Source organism: Hyperolius riggenbachi, chromosome 4 (genome assembly GCF_040937935.1).
Source record: "Hyperolius riggenbachi isolate aHypRig1 chromosome 4, aHypRig1.pri, whole genome shotgun sequence".
In the NCBI taxonomy this organism is placed as follows: Eukaryota; Metazoa; Chordata; class Amphibia; order Anura; family Hyperoliidae; genus Hyperolius; species Hyperolius riggenbachi.
The window spans coordinates 195,535,602-195,551,750 of NC_090649.1; the positions used below are offsets into that span (position 1 = coordinate 195,535,602).

Here is a 16,149-nt window from a genome sequence, read left to right on the forward strand (position 1 = left end):
GTATCTCTGGAAGTTATAAGTCCTTCCCCATAGAGCCAAATTAATCCATGCCATGCACTAAGGATCAACCAATCTATAACAATCTGTATGCATGTTGGATTAGAGTGGCTCTGTAATATTAACAAGCTGACACATCATTGCATTCCAGCGGTTCTAGAGATGTGTTTAGCTTTCAAGGACAACAAAGGGACTGCTTGTATATTCAGCAGTGATGCACTGTTGGAGATAGCATATGCTCACTCTAACCTCAATAATCGCAAATGCCTTCTGTTTTAAGAAGGAGGACTTCTGTTTTACATAGAATTTTTAGTAAGAGGGCGTTTTGGTCCTTTTTAGCCCCCTACACACTCCTAGGAGTTCTGGTTCACCACGGGCTTGCTGGGCAATCTGTAACAATATAAGTCATAGTGACAATTGTACAGCAATTAACAAAAATGTATAGCAACTTATAAGACACAAAAGGGAGAGAACCCTGCCCTTCAGTTATTTCAATCTGAGGTGAATTTAGATGTTGTGTACTGTGGCAGGATATTGGGTCAGATTGCTTCTCTGTCCTTAAAGAGAAACCGAGGTGGGGATCGTAGAAAGGAATCTATACACAGAGGCTGGGTCTGGCTATAGTGCCCAGCCTCTGTTGCTAGTTGAATCCCCGCTAAGCCCCCCCTGCGCTCCGCTCTTCCCCATAAATTACAGCCGCGCTGGCGACACGCAGCGTGTCGCAGCGGGCTGTATTTACCTCACTAGTGTCACTCACGGCGCTCCCACGCCTCCTGCAGATCGTCGGTCCCCGCCCACGTCTCTTCCCTCGCGCCGCTGATTGGTGGGAAGGGACGCGGGCGGGGACCGGTGCTCTGCAGGAGGCGGGGGGAGCGGCATGAGTGACATTAGGGAGGTAAACAATGCCCGAGAGCGCGGCCGTAATTTATGCGGGAGAGCGGAGCGCAGGGGGCACTTAGGGGGATTCAACTGGCAACAGAGGCTGGGCACTATAGCCAGACCCAGCCTCTGTGTATAGATTTCTTTCTACGATCCCCACCTCGGGTTCTCTTTAAGTAAAGTCCACAATTAGTGAAGGAAACTCTCACACATACTGCTTTCCATGTATGGATACACTGTAAAATTCTGATACCCAGAATGCTGCTGTGTGCTGAGAGTGGTATTGCTAGGGAGATAAAACTACTGCTTTAAAAAGCAGAGTTGGCAAAAGAATGGTTCACCTTTTTATGGACATACTGCATCCCCAAGCAAGCACAATATTGTCATCCTAAAACACTATGTGGTCTTTAAATGGTTAAGTATGGTTCTACATTCTAGATTAAATATTTCCACAGTTCCAGAGTATAGTGGCAGTGTGCCTTATGTATCCACCACCAACAGTTAGCTTTAGGCATGGTAATCACAGATTTGTGTGCGGTTTTTCAGCTATAGAAACACACTTCATGAAGTTCATGACAACTCATGCTGATGTTGTTTCCAGAATCAGCATGAACTTGGGTGATGAGCACAGAAACTGAGGGCAATATTTTATGTACAACATACTTCAGCATTCAGTGAGTGTGACTAGCCAGCAGCTTTTATGGTTGTGTTGTTGTTTGATAACCTCTTTTTTTTCCCACAAAGTGGGCATTCTATGAAATTTCCAAACAGGAAGTGACTGAGCCCTGTAGTATGGTAACAGTAAAAAAGGGTGCAGGAGGCTAGTGGACAAATCGGGCACCGCCATTCACTCCCATAATAAATATCGTTTAATGGGCGCCCGATAGGAAAAAAGGGTGCCGGAGAAAAATAACGTTTTAAAAGCGGCGCCCGGAGACTTAATGTTTTATTACTGCTTCTCATGATTACACATTATTTAATGATTTATACATTTTTTAATATTATTTTTAAACGAAAAACAGTACAATATTTTTTTCAAACATTATTTTTAAACGAAAAACAGTACAATTTTTTTTTTTTTTTTTTACATTATTTTTAAACGAAAAAACCGCACAATATGTTTTTGAAACTTTATTAATGCTTATCACAGGGGGGTCTTAGGTTTAGGCACCAACAGGGGGGTCTTAGGTTTAGGCACCAACAGGGGGGTCTTAGGTTTAGGCACCAACAGGGGGGTCTTAGGTTTAGGCACCAACAGGGGGGTCTTAGGTTTAGGCACCACCAGGGGGGTCTTAGGTTTAGGCACCAACAGGGGGTCTTAGGTTTAGGCACCAACAGGGGGGTCTTAGGTTTAGGCACCAACAGGGGGTCTTAGGTTTAGGCACCAACAGGGGGGTCTTAGGTTTAGGCACCAACAGGGGGGTCTTAGGTTTAGGCACTAACAGGGGGGTCTAGGGGTTAGGGGTAGGTACAGGGAGGGTTACTTAGGCACCAACAGGGGGGGTCTTAGGTTTAGGCATCAACAGGGGGGTCTAGGGGTTAGGGGTAGGTACAGGGAGGGTTACTTAGTAATTTTTTTTTTAAACGTTATTATACGTTTCACTATTTAAACGAAAGATTAACGTTTTTACAATTGCCGATTTAATGCACATTATTTAATGATTTATAACTTTATAAAACATTAATTTTAAACGAAATACAGTACAATACATTTTTAAACGTTATCCATGCTTATCGTTTAAAACCCCGCGCCCTTTTTTCCCAGCGCCCCTTTTTAACGTACGCCTGTAGTATGGCCCAGGTTATTGCCTGTGTTTCTCTAATGCGATCCCACAGTTGTATGCTTGATTTTAAGCACGTTAGTAATTGGGTCCTGCTGAAATAAAGGGAAGTCCACATACCGGTACTATTGTCCATATTTTACATATATTATATTACAGTAGGGGCCCATTCACAATTAAAAGCACAAAACGGTAGCGCTTACCGCGATTAGCGCAGTAAAATAATTGTATACTCTCGCGATTCAGAGTGATTATGATCAACGCTTTTATAAGCACTGTATCGCGGCAAAATGTTGCAGTTGACAATCGCGGCAGTGAGATCACTGCCAAAGGTTAATATTGTGCGGCGATTAGCGTGAATCACCTGCTAATCGCCCAAGTGAGAACAGGCCCTAGTAGTATCTGAGCTGTTCTAAGCTGAGCACAGTCATTGCTGCCTGGGTAAATATTTTCAATCCTCTATTTACTTATTGTATATGTTAGATGCATTATGGTGAGGATTGGTGCTACACTATGTCACTTTTTATTATATTCAATTATTATAATTGTGCCATTAGGAGTCCAGGCACTCTGCTTTTGAATGATTGATGATGCAGTACATAAAATTCAAGCAAACGGTGACAGTATTTAAAATATTAAACAGCACAAACATTCAGAGTAAAGTTTAATCCTGAATCTCATTTAAACATAATGCCATCCGTAGCATTTATGTCAATGCTTTGTCGTGTAGCTTGTCACTTTTGTGCAGAAATGTAGATGACTGTCCAGAGCTGTAGCTCAACTTATATGCACCCATAGCCAGTTGTCACTGTGTTTAGCAGATGCTGTTATCTTAAAGAGGCACTATGGTGAAAAATTGTAAAATTTAAAATACGCACAAACATAGACAAATAAAAAGTACATATTTTTCCAGAGTAAAATGAGCCATAAATTACTTTTCTCCAATGTTGCTGTCACTTACAGTAGGTAGTAGAAATCTGACAGAAGTGACAGGTTTTGGACTAGTCCATCTCTTCATAGGGAATTCTCAGCAAGGCTTTTATTCTTTATAAAAATATTCCTTAAAAATGATTTAAACAATGATGCTGGCCAGCTTCCCTGCTCGCTACACAGTTTTTTGGCAGTTGGACAGAGCAACTGCCATTCACCAAGTGCTTTTGAAAATAAATAAATCCCTGAGAATCTACTCATGAAGAGATAGAATAGTCCAAAACCTGTCGCTTCTGTCAGATTTCTACTACCTACTGTAAGTGACAGCAACATAGAAGAAAAGTAATTTATGGTTCACTTTACTCTGGAAAAAAATTATTTGTTTATGTTTGCACGTATTTTAAATTTTACATTTTTTCACCATAGTGCCAGTTTAAGTACAGCATATACTCACAGATAAACCAATGCACAACTTTTCCTTTAAAAAAAGCATGCCCGAAGCATAAGCCTCAGTTGTCTTTGCCTCCAGCCTCCCATTTAGAGCACTGGAAGCACATAGAGGTGCACATTAGGCAGCATGCTGGTGGTGTATATTTAACTCTCCAGATTCTGGAAACTAGTGATGGTCATGTCTAGGATAACTCAAGAAGCTTGTGATCAGTTTGGTCGGGTGAAAGATATGTAAGTCTCTGATTTTCTAGTAAGGATCATGTGCTAAAGCAGGATGTGATAAAAGCAAATCAGAGCTTTGAAAATCTGTGAATCAAATAATTAACATACAGTAGGTGGTTGGTAAATCCTGGGGTAAAGTCCAGGGTCGCCTAAAGCGAAACAGAGAGACCAGGAGTCCAAAGATGCAGTATCATTGAGTATTGGGGTGGAGGATAAGTCAGAAAATTGTATACTTACAAAGATGGGTTGCAAAGCCCTGCAAACAATGTATCAGCATTTGGGAAATAAACCATCCACCCTCGGTTTGCCAGGGTTGACACTCTCCTGGGGGTCTTTATGGTTTTGCACTAAAACCTAAAAGATGTTGCCTCCTGTGGAGGTCTAGGGTAACTAAAACGTTCAGGTGGAGGTGCCCAGTGTAAGTTTCTGACTAAGGTACCGTATATACTCATGTATAAACCAAGTTTTTGAGGCAAAAAATGTGGCCCCAAAGTGGGGGTCTCGGCCTATACACGAGTCAATAGTATTTTGTGGTGCCCCCTGTCCTTGCATCTTGCTCCACAATGTTTAATTAACAGCTCAGTGTGGTCGCGTAAGCCCTGCCCCCCATTGCCACGTGTTGTAAAGCGGGATGATTGTTACCTTGTTATCCCCCACGCTCCGTGCGCTGCCTCATAGGAATATGTCCTGCAGCCCTCTCTATCCCGTGTCCCGGTCGGGGTATGCAGAGCTGGGGGTGCGGTGCGCACATTTCACTTACCGATGCACACATTGATTCCTCTCCAGGCCAGTCGCAGGCTCCTTTTTATGACGCCCTCCAGTGATGCATATGATAAGAGGCACCACTAGAGGGCGTCATAGCAAGGAGCCTGCAACTGGCCTGGAGAGGAATCAATGCATGCATCTGTAAATGAAATGCACGCACCCCAGCTCTGCATAACCCGACCGGGACACGGGATAGAGAGGGCTGCAGGACATATTCCTATGAAGCAGCGCATGGAGGGTGGGGGATAACAAGGTAACAATCGTATTGCTTTAAAACACGTGGCGGTGGGCGGCGCTTACGCGGCCACACTGAGCTAGTTGGCTGAGTGGCACTGAATTCTTGCACAGGACAGAGGGAGTGAAATACACCGTGTATGTATTTAAAGAGTTTAGGCTGTTGAATTCCCTCTATTGCACCCTGTATGTTTTCAGAGAGTTTAGCCTGTAATTCCCTTCTCATGCACCCTGTATGTTTTCAGAGAGTTTAGCCTGTAATTCCCTCTCATGCACCATGTATGTATTTAAAGAGTTTAGGCTGTCGAATTCCCTCTAATGCACCCTGTATGTTTTCAGAGAGTTTAGCCTGTAATTCCCTCTCATGCACCCTGTATGTTTTCAGAGAGTTTAGCCTGTAATTCCCTCTCATGCACCCTGTATGTTTTCAGAGAGTTTAACCTGTAATTCCCTCTCATGCACCCTGTATGTTTTCAGAGAGTTTAACCTGTAATTCCCTTCTCATGCACCCTGTATGTTTTCAGAGAGTTTCGCCTGTAATTCCCTCTCATGCACCCTGTATGTTTTCAGATAGTTTAGCCTGTAATTCCCTCTCATGCACCCTGTATGTTTTCAGAGAGTTTAACCTGTCTAATTACCTCTCATGCACCCTGTGTGTTTTCAAGGAATTTAGCCTGTCCTCATTCCCACTTCTGTGGCTAAGCACACGTTGTAATTCAGTTGTCTGTCTCAGCAGAGAGTTAATGGGTACACACAGGATGTTAATGCTATGTCTCCTTCCATGAAAGCAGGAAGTGGGCACACTGCAGATTTATTGCAGGTTTTGTATCAGATGTTACAAAGAATTTTTTTTTAAGGTTATTATGCTGTTGGATATCTTTTAGAGCAGAGAGGAAGTTCTGAGTTCAGGTCCGCTTAATGCACTTTCCCCCCTCGGCTTATACCCGAGTCAATCATTTTTCCCAATTTTTTTTGGGGGGGGGGGTAAAAGTTGGGGGGTCGGCTTATACTTGGGTCGGCTTATGCATGGGTATATACGGTATATTGTGCCTAAAACAATATATAAGGATATGAGGGTCAAGGCCTTACCTCTCCAAGGGCCCTTTTCCACTAGCAATCACAATCACAAACTGTAACGATTGTGGAATTCTCTCCGTGATCAGCGCACAAGACGTGCGCTGACACTGCGGAAATCCTCCACAAGCGTATAATTTGCGGGAACCCAGCAAAAGGTGCAATGCACCTATAGAGGGAAATTTCTGTCGACAGGGGGAGCTGTGGAGTGCAGAGGAACAGCTCCTCTGCCCTGCCACACACGCCAGAAAGGAATTGCACGAAGGGAAGAAACGCAGGGCAAGATAGCCCTGAAAGAGATTGAGCAAAGGGACAGATTGTATGTGTGTGCACCAAACTAGTCACCAACCGGCGACGGTGCATACACAACAGCAGATATGAAGTAGGAACGCAATTGCGGGAGAGGCGATTGCCAGAGGTGACACAAGGCTACAGCAAGGCAGAGCATGAGAGTAGCAAAGGCACAGCAAATCATACAATGAGGAGATAAGGAAAATAATAAACGCTAACTAAACGCGGACACCGCACTCATTGGCGACAGTGCACGTGTTTATGCGCGGACCCCACGTGATAAGTACAACAGGGACAAGCACGCCTAACTAGCCACCGACAGGCAAACATAAAACAGAGGACGCGAGCGCTTGCTTAACGGTTACCTAACCGAGCCTCCAGCAAGCGTTCGTACCAGACAAGACAGATACACGGAAACAGGAATACATAAGAGATGTGATCCACTGCTCTTACCGTCAGAGCGAGTGTGATCCAAGTAAGGCAACAACAAAACAGAAGGGCCAACCAGCAACAACCGCTGCTCTGGTTAGCACCCCACAGACAGACAGAACAGGCAATACAAATAATGCAATCCTAACTGCACTAGGGAAACTGCCTAGTGCAGTTCCAGGAATTACTCTAGGCTAATCTTCAAACAAAGAGCAAGGCTGACACTACAGGCGAGTGTTCCACAGGACTAACTCTTATGACCAGCCACTTACTGTGGGAAACATAGCTCTTTATAGAGCAAGCCCACAAGGGATGTGGCTAGGCAATCTGCATGACAAACGTATGCAAATTCCTCAGCAGCAAGCTGCACAACTGACAAAAGGTCTCTCTTCCAGAGACCTGCAGAATGCAGACCTGAACAGTGGTCAAAAGGCTGCCTGCCTGCGCAGGCAGCCACGCGGATCTTCACACAAACGCTAGTAGTGACACACCAGTGTAACTGTAAAATATTTTTACTGAGCACACAAAGGCCTCAATTCACTAAGCTTTATCAAATGTTTGATAATTTATCTCATGGGTAAAATCTTATTTTGAATTCACTAAGGTGTTATACTGTATATTTATCGAATGTTTTATCGATAAAACGTTCAATACATGTATAACACCTTAGTGAATTCAAAATTAGATTTTATCCATGAGGTAAATTATCAAACGTTTGATAAAGTGTTTGATAAAGCTTAGTGAATTGAGGCCACAGTTGGACAACGCATTTCACGCGTACTCTCCTGCTTCCTCGGGTCAGTATAAACGGTGCCTACAATGATAAATGTAATTACTTTTAACTCACAGACCACATACAAATAGAAATGACTCAAGAACAAGAATTATCTTTTCCTCCTGATGGCTGGAGTGTATCTAAATATGTGCACTGTGCAGGTGATTAGTGGTGCTGACAGCTGGAGACTGGAGAGGGCCTGTACTGGCAGCTCAGACACACAAAAAGTTAGTATACCTTACACAGCTGTGTTTTCCCAAGCAGCATGAGATGGGACAAGTGCATGCAGGAGGGATCAGACGTCACCCACGCAAGCGCTGGAACTTCCTCCTACAGCCTGGGGTGTCCATGGTAATCTAGCCTAGCATCAGAAGCTGCCTCTTACCACCTCCATCTCCTTATAAAATAGCAATGCCAATGATACTGCTGCAATGTACTCCTGCTTGCAGGCCATATACTGCTGCTGACCTGTGGATCACATAAAGCGGTACTGTGGTCCTTGTGTTTAACAACCTGTGGTAGCAACCAATCCTGATGACTGCAGGACAGATGTCATCCACTCAAAACCCCTCTGCTGGATCTATATACCTGAAAGGAATAATCAGTGCTCATAGCACAACATTACTACCTCCATGAAATAAAAAACACAAACATGCAGTATAGGGTGGTGTGATGGGATCTTGCTTCACCCCTAATTTGGGTTACTTTTACATGGAAAGATGGGAGCAGGTGGTGGTTATTAAGGACAACGTTGGTGCATTGGGGACCTGTTTATTTGTTACAAACACAAACCGAAAAAAAGGGTATACCAGGGAATAAAAGTACAAACACGTGCTGTACATAAAGACCCTAGGGTCTTTATGTACAGCACGATGCACATTTTCTAGCACTTTTCTGTAAATAGCCTCCCTTTAGAGGGTGTGTATAGGATCAGCACCAGTGAGGGGTTAGCTGAGGTGATCTATTATATCACAGCATGCGACCATACTCAGGTCCGTACCACCCTTAGCAGTGATTACTCTAGTCGACCTGTGGGATAGCTACACCCCACTCATATACTGCAATAGAGTGGAGGGGGATCAGCCAGGACCCCCGCAGTATACGACTTTTGTACCTAATTCCGGTTTTCACTGCTTGAGTAACAATTATTCTGTATTACAGTTTTAAGAATTACTATTTAAGATATTTAGCAGGTATATAACACCTGAGTTAATACCAATAGGGCATGTCATATTGACAATTCTGTTTATTTGTTAGAAAGGTGGTGAAGACTCACAGGAGAGAGTTATAATGCTGAAACACGGGCCTTACTTGTTTGAAAGTACTTTTTGTGGCAAGTGAGTGAAAATTATTTTAACATAGCACAAATGTAAGGGCTTAAAGAGACTCCGAAGCCTCCTTAAAATCAAGTTTTTATTTTAAAAAGCTCTTAAGCATGTTTGCCCTAACTAAAACGCTGCATCCCCGCAGCTGAAAACTAAACTTATCCCCCCAAACCCCCCGGGGCACACTGTGGGGAGCGCTTCCGTGAGAGGCAGAACTTTTGGCTGTAGCTCTGCCTCTACACACGGCCATCTGCGGCGGACTCCGCCTCTCCCCACCCCTCTCAGTCTTCTTTCACTGAGAGGGGCAGGGAGAGGCGGAGCTATGCGCAGATTGACGCACATGGAGGCAGAGCTGCAGCTGAGAGCTCTGCCTCCCAGGGCAGCAAAATCCACGACCAAGAAAGTCCTGGATTTTGCGGGGGGGAGTTAGGGGCGAATTTAGTTAGATTTCAGCTGTGGGGATGCAGCGTTTTAGTTAGGGCAAACATACTTAAGAGGTTTTTAAAATAAAAACTTGATTTTAAGGAGGCTTCAGAGTCTCTTTACGTTTTAGAGGATGTAACAAACTGGACACAGGAGTGTTTCTCCTATTTGGAAAATTGTTTTATAAAGCATTCTTATGGATGTACTGTAACCAGTAAGCTAAGGTGACTAAAATACATTCAGTTATGCCTTAACATTCTTTTTTCCTTCTCTTTTAGCCCTTTTCAATCTAATCCCTGTGGGTCTGCGGGTGGTTGCAATACAAGGAGTTAAAGCAGGACTCTATGCATCAATGAATGGTGAAGGCTTTCTCTACAGCTCAGTAAGTCCCTTCTTTCTATATATCCCAATGACTGCAACATAAAAGAGAAAGTTAAAATAAAATCTGATACAAAATATTCAAATAAAATGTATTGAAATCCAAATGATTTATGCAAATTATATAAACTTTATTTGAAGGAGTAATAGAACTGAGATAAGAAATGATGTTATGTGATGGAGCTGTTTGTTACATCCATTAATGCATGCATTCCATTTGCAACATCTGAACACAAACCGGGTCGAATTTCTGGACAGGCCACATAGGCCCCGGGCCTCGGCCGGCTGCAGCCCCAGGGGTCACCTGTACTTGACAAAGGGCTGGCTACATATGAAAGAGAAGTCTGCAAATGGAGAACAACACATAAAAAAGGGAAGCTGATGCCCAAGGGAGCTGTAAATGAAAGAAAGGGGCTGCAGTACATGAATGTTACCCATAAAAGAGGGGGCTGCACATTGAATGGGAGGGGCCCTGCTGTACATGAAAGGGAAGCCCAAACATACTTGGCCTAGAAGCGGAAAAAGTACAAATCTGGCCTTGAAGACACAGCGACATAGCATATAGTGTATGTAACTTTGTATAGTGCATGGTGCATGCCAGTTGCCATTTAGGCTTACATGTGATAATTGGATAAGAAGTCATAGATTTATTGGAAAGTGTTATCCTCCACTATACTATCTAAATTGACACATTTATCCATAAACATTATTATTATTAAAACTCTTTTACATAAACTAATTTGTTATTTACAGTTTATGGCCTTGTCACATTAGCAAAGTGGCCCTTCCACTTCAGCAAAGCAGATTCACTTTTAGATCAATATTTTTAATTTATAGAGACACTCTTCTGAATAACATGATAGTGACGGCTTAACAAAATGATTGCGTGATACCGCTACTCAAAAGAGCCTATTTTTAACTATGGCGATCAGCATAATCCCCAGAAAAGTGATTGTACATGCAGAATTCACAGCACGTTTCAGATCACTATTTCTCTAAAAATACTGATCAGCTAAAATGATTGCCACTTTTATAAGGGATTGACACTTTTCAGTGAATGCAACTTTACTGTTATTTAAAGTGGTATGAAACTCAGCATTTCCTCTTTGATTTTAAAATTATTTACAGCATAAAATCTACTACAAAAAATGTAGTAGAACAGCATTCAAACAGTTAAACACAGCACTTTGTTCTTCAGTGGAAAGCTCCTTGCTTCAGTAGGCAGCTATCTTTTGTTTACATTGCTTTGTCAGATACATTTAGTAAACAGCCAGCAGTGTGCACACATTGTAGAACCAGAGAGAGGTGAGAAATTATCACTAGATATATATTAATATATAAACACAGCAGCTATGCAATAAAATGCAATGGCAGCTTTCAAAACAGATCACATTTGGTAATTTCTCATTTGTAAACAGACAATATCACGTGCACAAAAGCAAATATAGCTGTACGGGTAATGAAAAGTAGTAAAACACATTTTTATTGAATGTTATCTTAGAGTTTTTATCCCACTTTAATAGTACTTAGTTGAAGATCACTATATTTATAAGTTGATGATCAGCAGAAATTCCTAGATCAAAAAATTCTCCAATTTAAAGGGGGGATATGCCATAGGCTCTAGTGTTTGTTTCAAACATCCAGTTTGCTCCAGATCCCCACATTAAAAAGTTGTGCAATGCAGTTGGAATGTAAGTGGTTAGGTAATCCAAGCCACTTTTTCTGATGAGGAGTAATGGTCACCGCTGCCTATCTGTTCCCTCATTCTGGATGGTTGATGATATAACGGTTTTTCTGATTTGATGCAAATTTGGGTGCATTTTGTAAACAGATTAAAATTGGACCAATCCAAAAATAAAAAAGGGGGGTACATATTTTGGGGCAATGATTTATTTCAACCTTCTTTAACGTGACACTATAGCAAAAAAAACTCATGATATAATGAAATGGTTGTATAGTACAGATAATTAAGACAGCATTCGTAGCAAAGAAAATAGTATCATATTTTTATTTTCAGGTATATAGCTTTTTTAACATTGCATAATTCTCTAATAATTGCAGTTTCCACAATACATGCAGCATTTTAAATGATTTCACGGAGCAGGCTACTGGCCCTTTGAACTTTTCTCTGCAGAAAAACCATAAACAAAGAAGAAACAATGAGATAAAGTTGAGATAAGTGCTTCAAAAGACAGTGCTGTTCACAACTTTATAAAGTCACAGAGCTCACAGAAACTCTTTTGCACAGATAACTGAAGTTTCTTAACTCTTCCTGTACTGGAAACAATATTAGACTCATATCTGTGTTAATAATGTTTTACTTCTTAGCTGTACACATACAAATCATTATATCATAAGTTTATTTTCACTTCAGATTCCCTTTAACTTCCATCTAAAGTCCAAAAGTATATAGGCATATGGTTAATTGAACGCAACATTTCCAGCTGTTTTTTAGCTATAAAATTTGAAAAACATGCACTTGTCTTCATATTAAAACTTTTATAAACATGAATGTGAGTTTAACAAAATGTCTCCTTGGTGCTAAAGAAAGTAGAATGCCCAGCTGAACATTTTATTTCCTTTGTGCAGATAATCTCAGTGCTGCTGCCATGGAGGCAATGAAAACTGAAAACATTGTTCTAACTAAATACTGATTTTAGAACATTACTCATATACTTTGTACATCCAGTGCATGTTTGGGCGTGTATAACATTTCCACACATAATATGATCTTTGTGTCCTTTGGACCTCAGCTTTTACACCACACAAATGAGAACACTTTGTTGCAAGTGTTGACTTGTTCGTGTTGTTATTTACTTTTCATTTGCATAAAAGCATACCTTTTTTTGTTTTCAGGTTTTTCTTGTGATCTTTGAGGTAGAATATAGAACACGAATATCTGATAAATGACCATCAAAAAATATGGATCCTGACATACGAAGGGCCTTCCAGGTCATCAGGAAATAATTGTGATCTTGCAGATTTGGCATTTATTTATTAAAATTTGTTTGCTGTTAAGTAGCAAATATAATACACTATCGTCTTGGTCACATAGGGCCACTGTGAGGTTTTCTGAAAGGTTGCTTAGTTGTGTAGTTACACTAATAAGCAGGGCTTCTGCAGCAGGAGCTGTATTGTACATCTTGGAGATTGTTATAAAGAAGAAAATCTGTGCGTATACATGATTACACTACATTTCCAGTAACATGTACTATGGTTAAGTATAATCAATGAGATTCAAGTGAAAGTGGCAGACTTAAAAAGAATGACCCAAGGAGCCAAACTGCATATTTATTTATTTATTTATTTTATTGTATTTATAAAGCACCAATATATTATGCAGTGCTGAATATATATGGCATATGGTAGTAACCCATATTGATATAGGTACTAGCCGCTCAGCGGTGCTCAATGATAGACACTGGGCCCGATTTAATTCACTTTTTCTCCTAGGAGATAATTTGTCATTTTCTATTTGAAATAACCTTTGCACTCTGCTATTGAAAAGGTATCAAAAAGTAGGTGAAAAGGTACTGTCTACATTTTTCTGAGTCTGATTTTGTTCTGCGTGTGCATTGATGGTCGTCAATGATTTCCAGCCATGGAAAATTTTCTACCGGATACAGATCATGTACGGCTTTGCACCAGTAGATATTAGACAGGATTTCTGCTCCAATCTTGTATCAGTTAAGCTTCTGCTGCCTCCAGTAGCTCGCTCGTACTAAGAATGAGCATGCCCAAGTCATATTCCACTGATATTTTTAACTGTTTCCTTAGATTGGAACTTTTTATTGAACCAAACATCTGATATTTTCAAAAAAAATTGAACAGTGTATGCCTAGCATTATGTTTTGGCTGCATTCAATATTGATGTCTCGTATGTAAAGTCAAGGTAGCAGTACTAATTGAGATCAGTGCAAGATTTCTTAGTTCGAAGTGTCCAACAATGCAGGACAATGGATCATTTAATGGCACTGTCTTTGAATACAAAATAAAGCAGGCATAGATAAGTTCAGTGTTTATATTAAGTTACATGACACAAGTGTGACACGACTAGTAGGTGTCACTGCAGCTATTTTGATAAAGCATAACAGTAGCAGACAGTGAAAGCTGCTTTAGAAACAAATGTTAAAAATACCACTTGTAAAGTGTGATCTCCTACACTTTCTATGTGTGTTTCATGGTCCTGTTTTAGAAGCTTTGATCAATTAGTATAAAATCTGTATTGGACTGTTTTATAAATCATCAAGGTATTCTTGTTTTTGCTATTCTATGTGAAGTACATATTTATCTGCTGCATATGTAAATTCCTCTGAAAGCACTTCTAACATCAATGTGATACTTACTATTTAATCATACAGGCCAAATTTCCTTGTAAAACAATGTAAATCAATGACAGCCTACTAATTCTGTTTAATGTTAAATGACTTTACTGTCTGCTCTGCACAGTCTCAGTCTTCTAGTTTTACCACCGTTCAGCTGATCACAGCTTTAACATACCACTAAGAAAGTCTGCCAGATTCATGATCAGGGTCATTATATAGCCTGATGCTGTAGGCGCTAGAGTGAGAAGCAGGATTGGCAACTTGCTCATTGTACAACACAAGGTTCCAGGAGCTCCATAAGTATCTTATTTTGCTGCTGCTTATCCTCAGCCCCTCCCTTATCAGTGAGATATACAGTACTTGTTCTGCGTTACCCAGCATTCTTGGAATGTAGAGTGAAAAACGTTGTCCTCAACGCTCGGCTGTTGGGCTCACTAACTGAAGATTTCCTTCTGTATGGAGTCTCATCCTATCAGCAGCTTGGCTCAAAGGGAGACCCTGAAGCATAGTGTTTGCATGACCTTTTTGGAGGCATGTTTTATAAAGACTTGCATGGGATTGTAACAACGTATAATGCATATTGATGTAAAGCCTCTGATGAAGCAACCTGCTGCAAAACGTTGCAAAACATACCTCAGGGATCTTTCACACTACATGCAATTCCGATTTTTGATGAGAATAAAAAAGTCCTGCATGCTGAGTTTTTCTTCTTGTATTATTAGCATCCAGTGCAAATCGGAATCACAAATTGGAATTGTGATTTGCAGTGTAGAAGATGCCTGACTGTTGTTACAGTATTACTAATTTAGCTGATTGTTGTGACTTGACAAATATACATCGCTTCTGTTTTATTTATGTTAGGGCCCTTTTCCACTACTTTGCGTTTTGCAATCTGATTCCAAACGCTAATAGATTGCAAAACGCAAAGTACGGTAAAACTAATAGAAACCAGGGCTGTGAAGTCGGAGTCGAGGAGTCGGAGTTGGTGATTTCATAAACTGAGGAGTCGGAGTCGGGAGTTGGATGATTTTGTACAAAAGCCACAGCCCTGGTAAGTATTAGACTAAGGAGTCGGGGTCGAGGAGTCAGAGCAATTTTGGGTACCTGGAGTCAGAGTTGGAGTCTACAAAAGCAATACACCTGTGATGGGCCAAAATGTCGCATATGCGGAATTTTTCGCATTGAAATTTGCATTTTTGCATCATAATTGTAATGCGAAATTTCAGGGAAAACTGTAATTGATTTCATATGTAATAGTAGTATTTCATAATTTCGCATAATTTTTTGCCTAATTTTCACGCAATTTTCATGAAATTTTGTGCCGACTTTGGCAGTTAATAGCAAAGCCACCATACATGCTATTTCTACTAAAATTGGTACATATGTTAAGGAGAGTATTGAGTACAAGTCAGAATTTTTCAAAAAGACATTGTAGTTTTTAAGAAAATCGATTTTAAAAATGCAAAGAAAAATGGTTTTTAAACTGTCATTTTTCCAAGTTTAAAAACCATTTTTCTTTGCATTTTTCAATTTTCTCAAGAACTATAAGGTCTTTTTGGAAAATTATTTTTTTCCCTTGTACTCACTATTCCCTTTAACATAGGAAGCAATTTTGGTGTCAGTAGCATGTATGGGGGCTTTGCTATTAACCTTCAAAGTCAGCATAAAATTACATGAAATTTAGCAAAATTATGCAAATTTTTATGCGAAATTACGAATGACTAAGAAATCAATTTATTTAGCAAATCGTCATTACGTATAGACGTAATTGCGAAAATGTACGTGAAATTTTGCCAAATCGTAATTTTTCTGATTACGATCATCACTGCTGTACACTTCCAGCTCTGCTGTACAAAAAATAAAAAATTGCT

The 16,149-nt window shown here is 40.6% G+C and overlaps 1 protein-coding gene across 5 annotated transcripts in view; it reads left to right on the forward strand.

Moving 5' to 3' along the window:
* The window catches only part of FGF12 (fibroblast growth factor 12), a 606,762-nt gene that overhangs the window by 461,854 nt on the left and 128,759 nt on the right, over nt 1-16,149 (forward strand). For all 5 annotated transcript variants that reach the window (XM_068281186.1, XM_068281184.1, XM_068281185.1 and 2 more), the window contains one exon: nt 9,854-9,957. In XM_068281186.1, the coding sequence (XP_068137287.1) occupies nt 9,854-9,957 (104 nt within the window). The remainder of the gene's footprint in view (nt 1-9,853; nt 9,958-16,149) is intronic.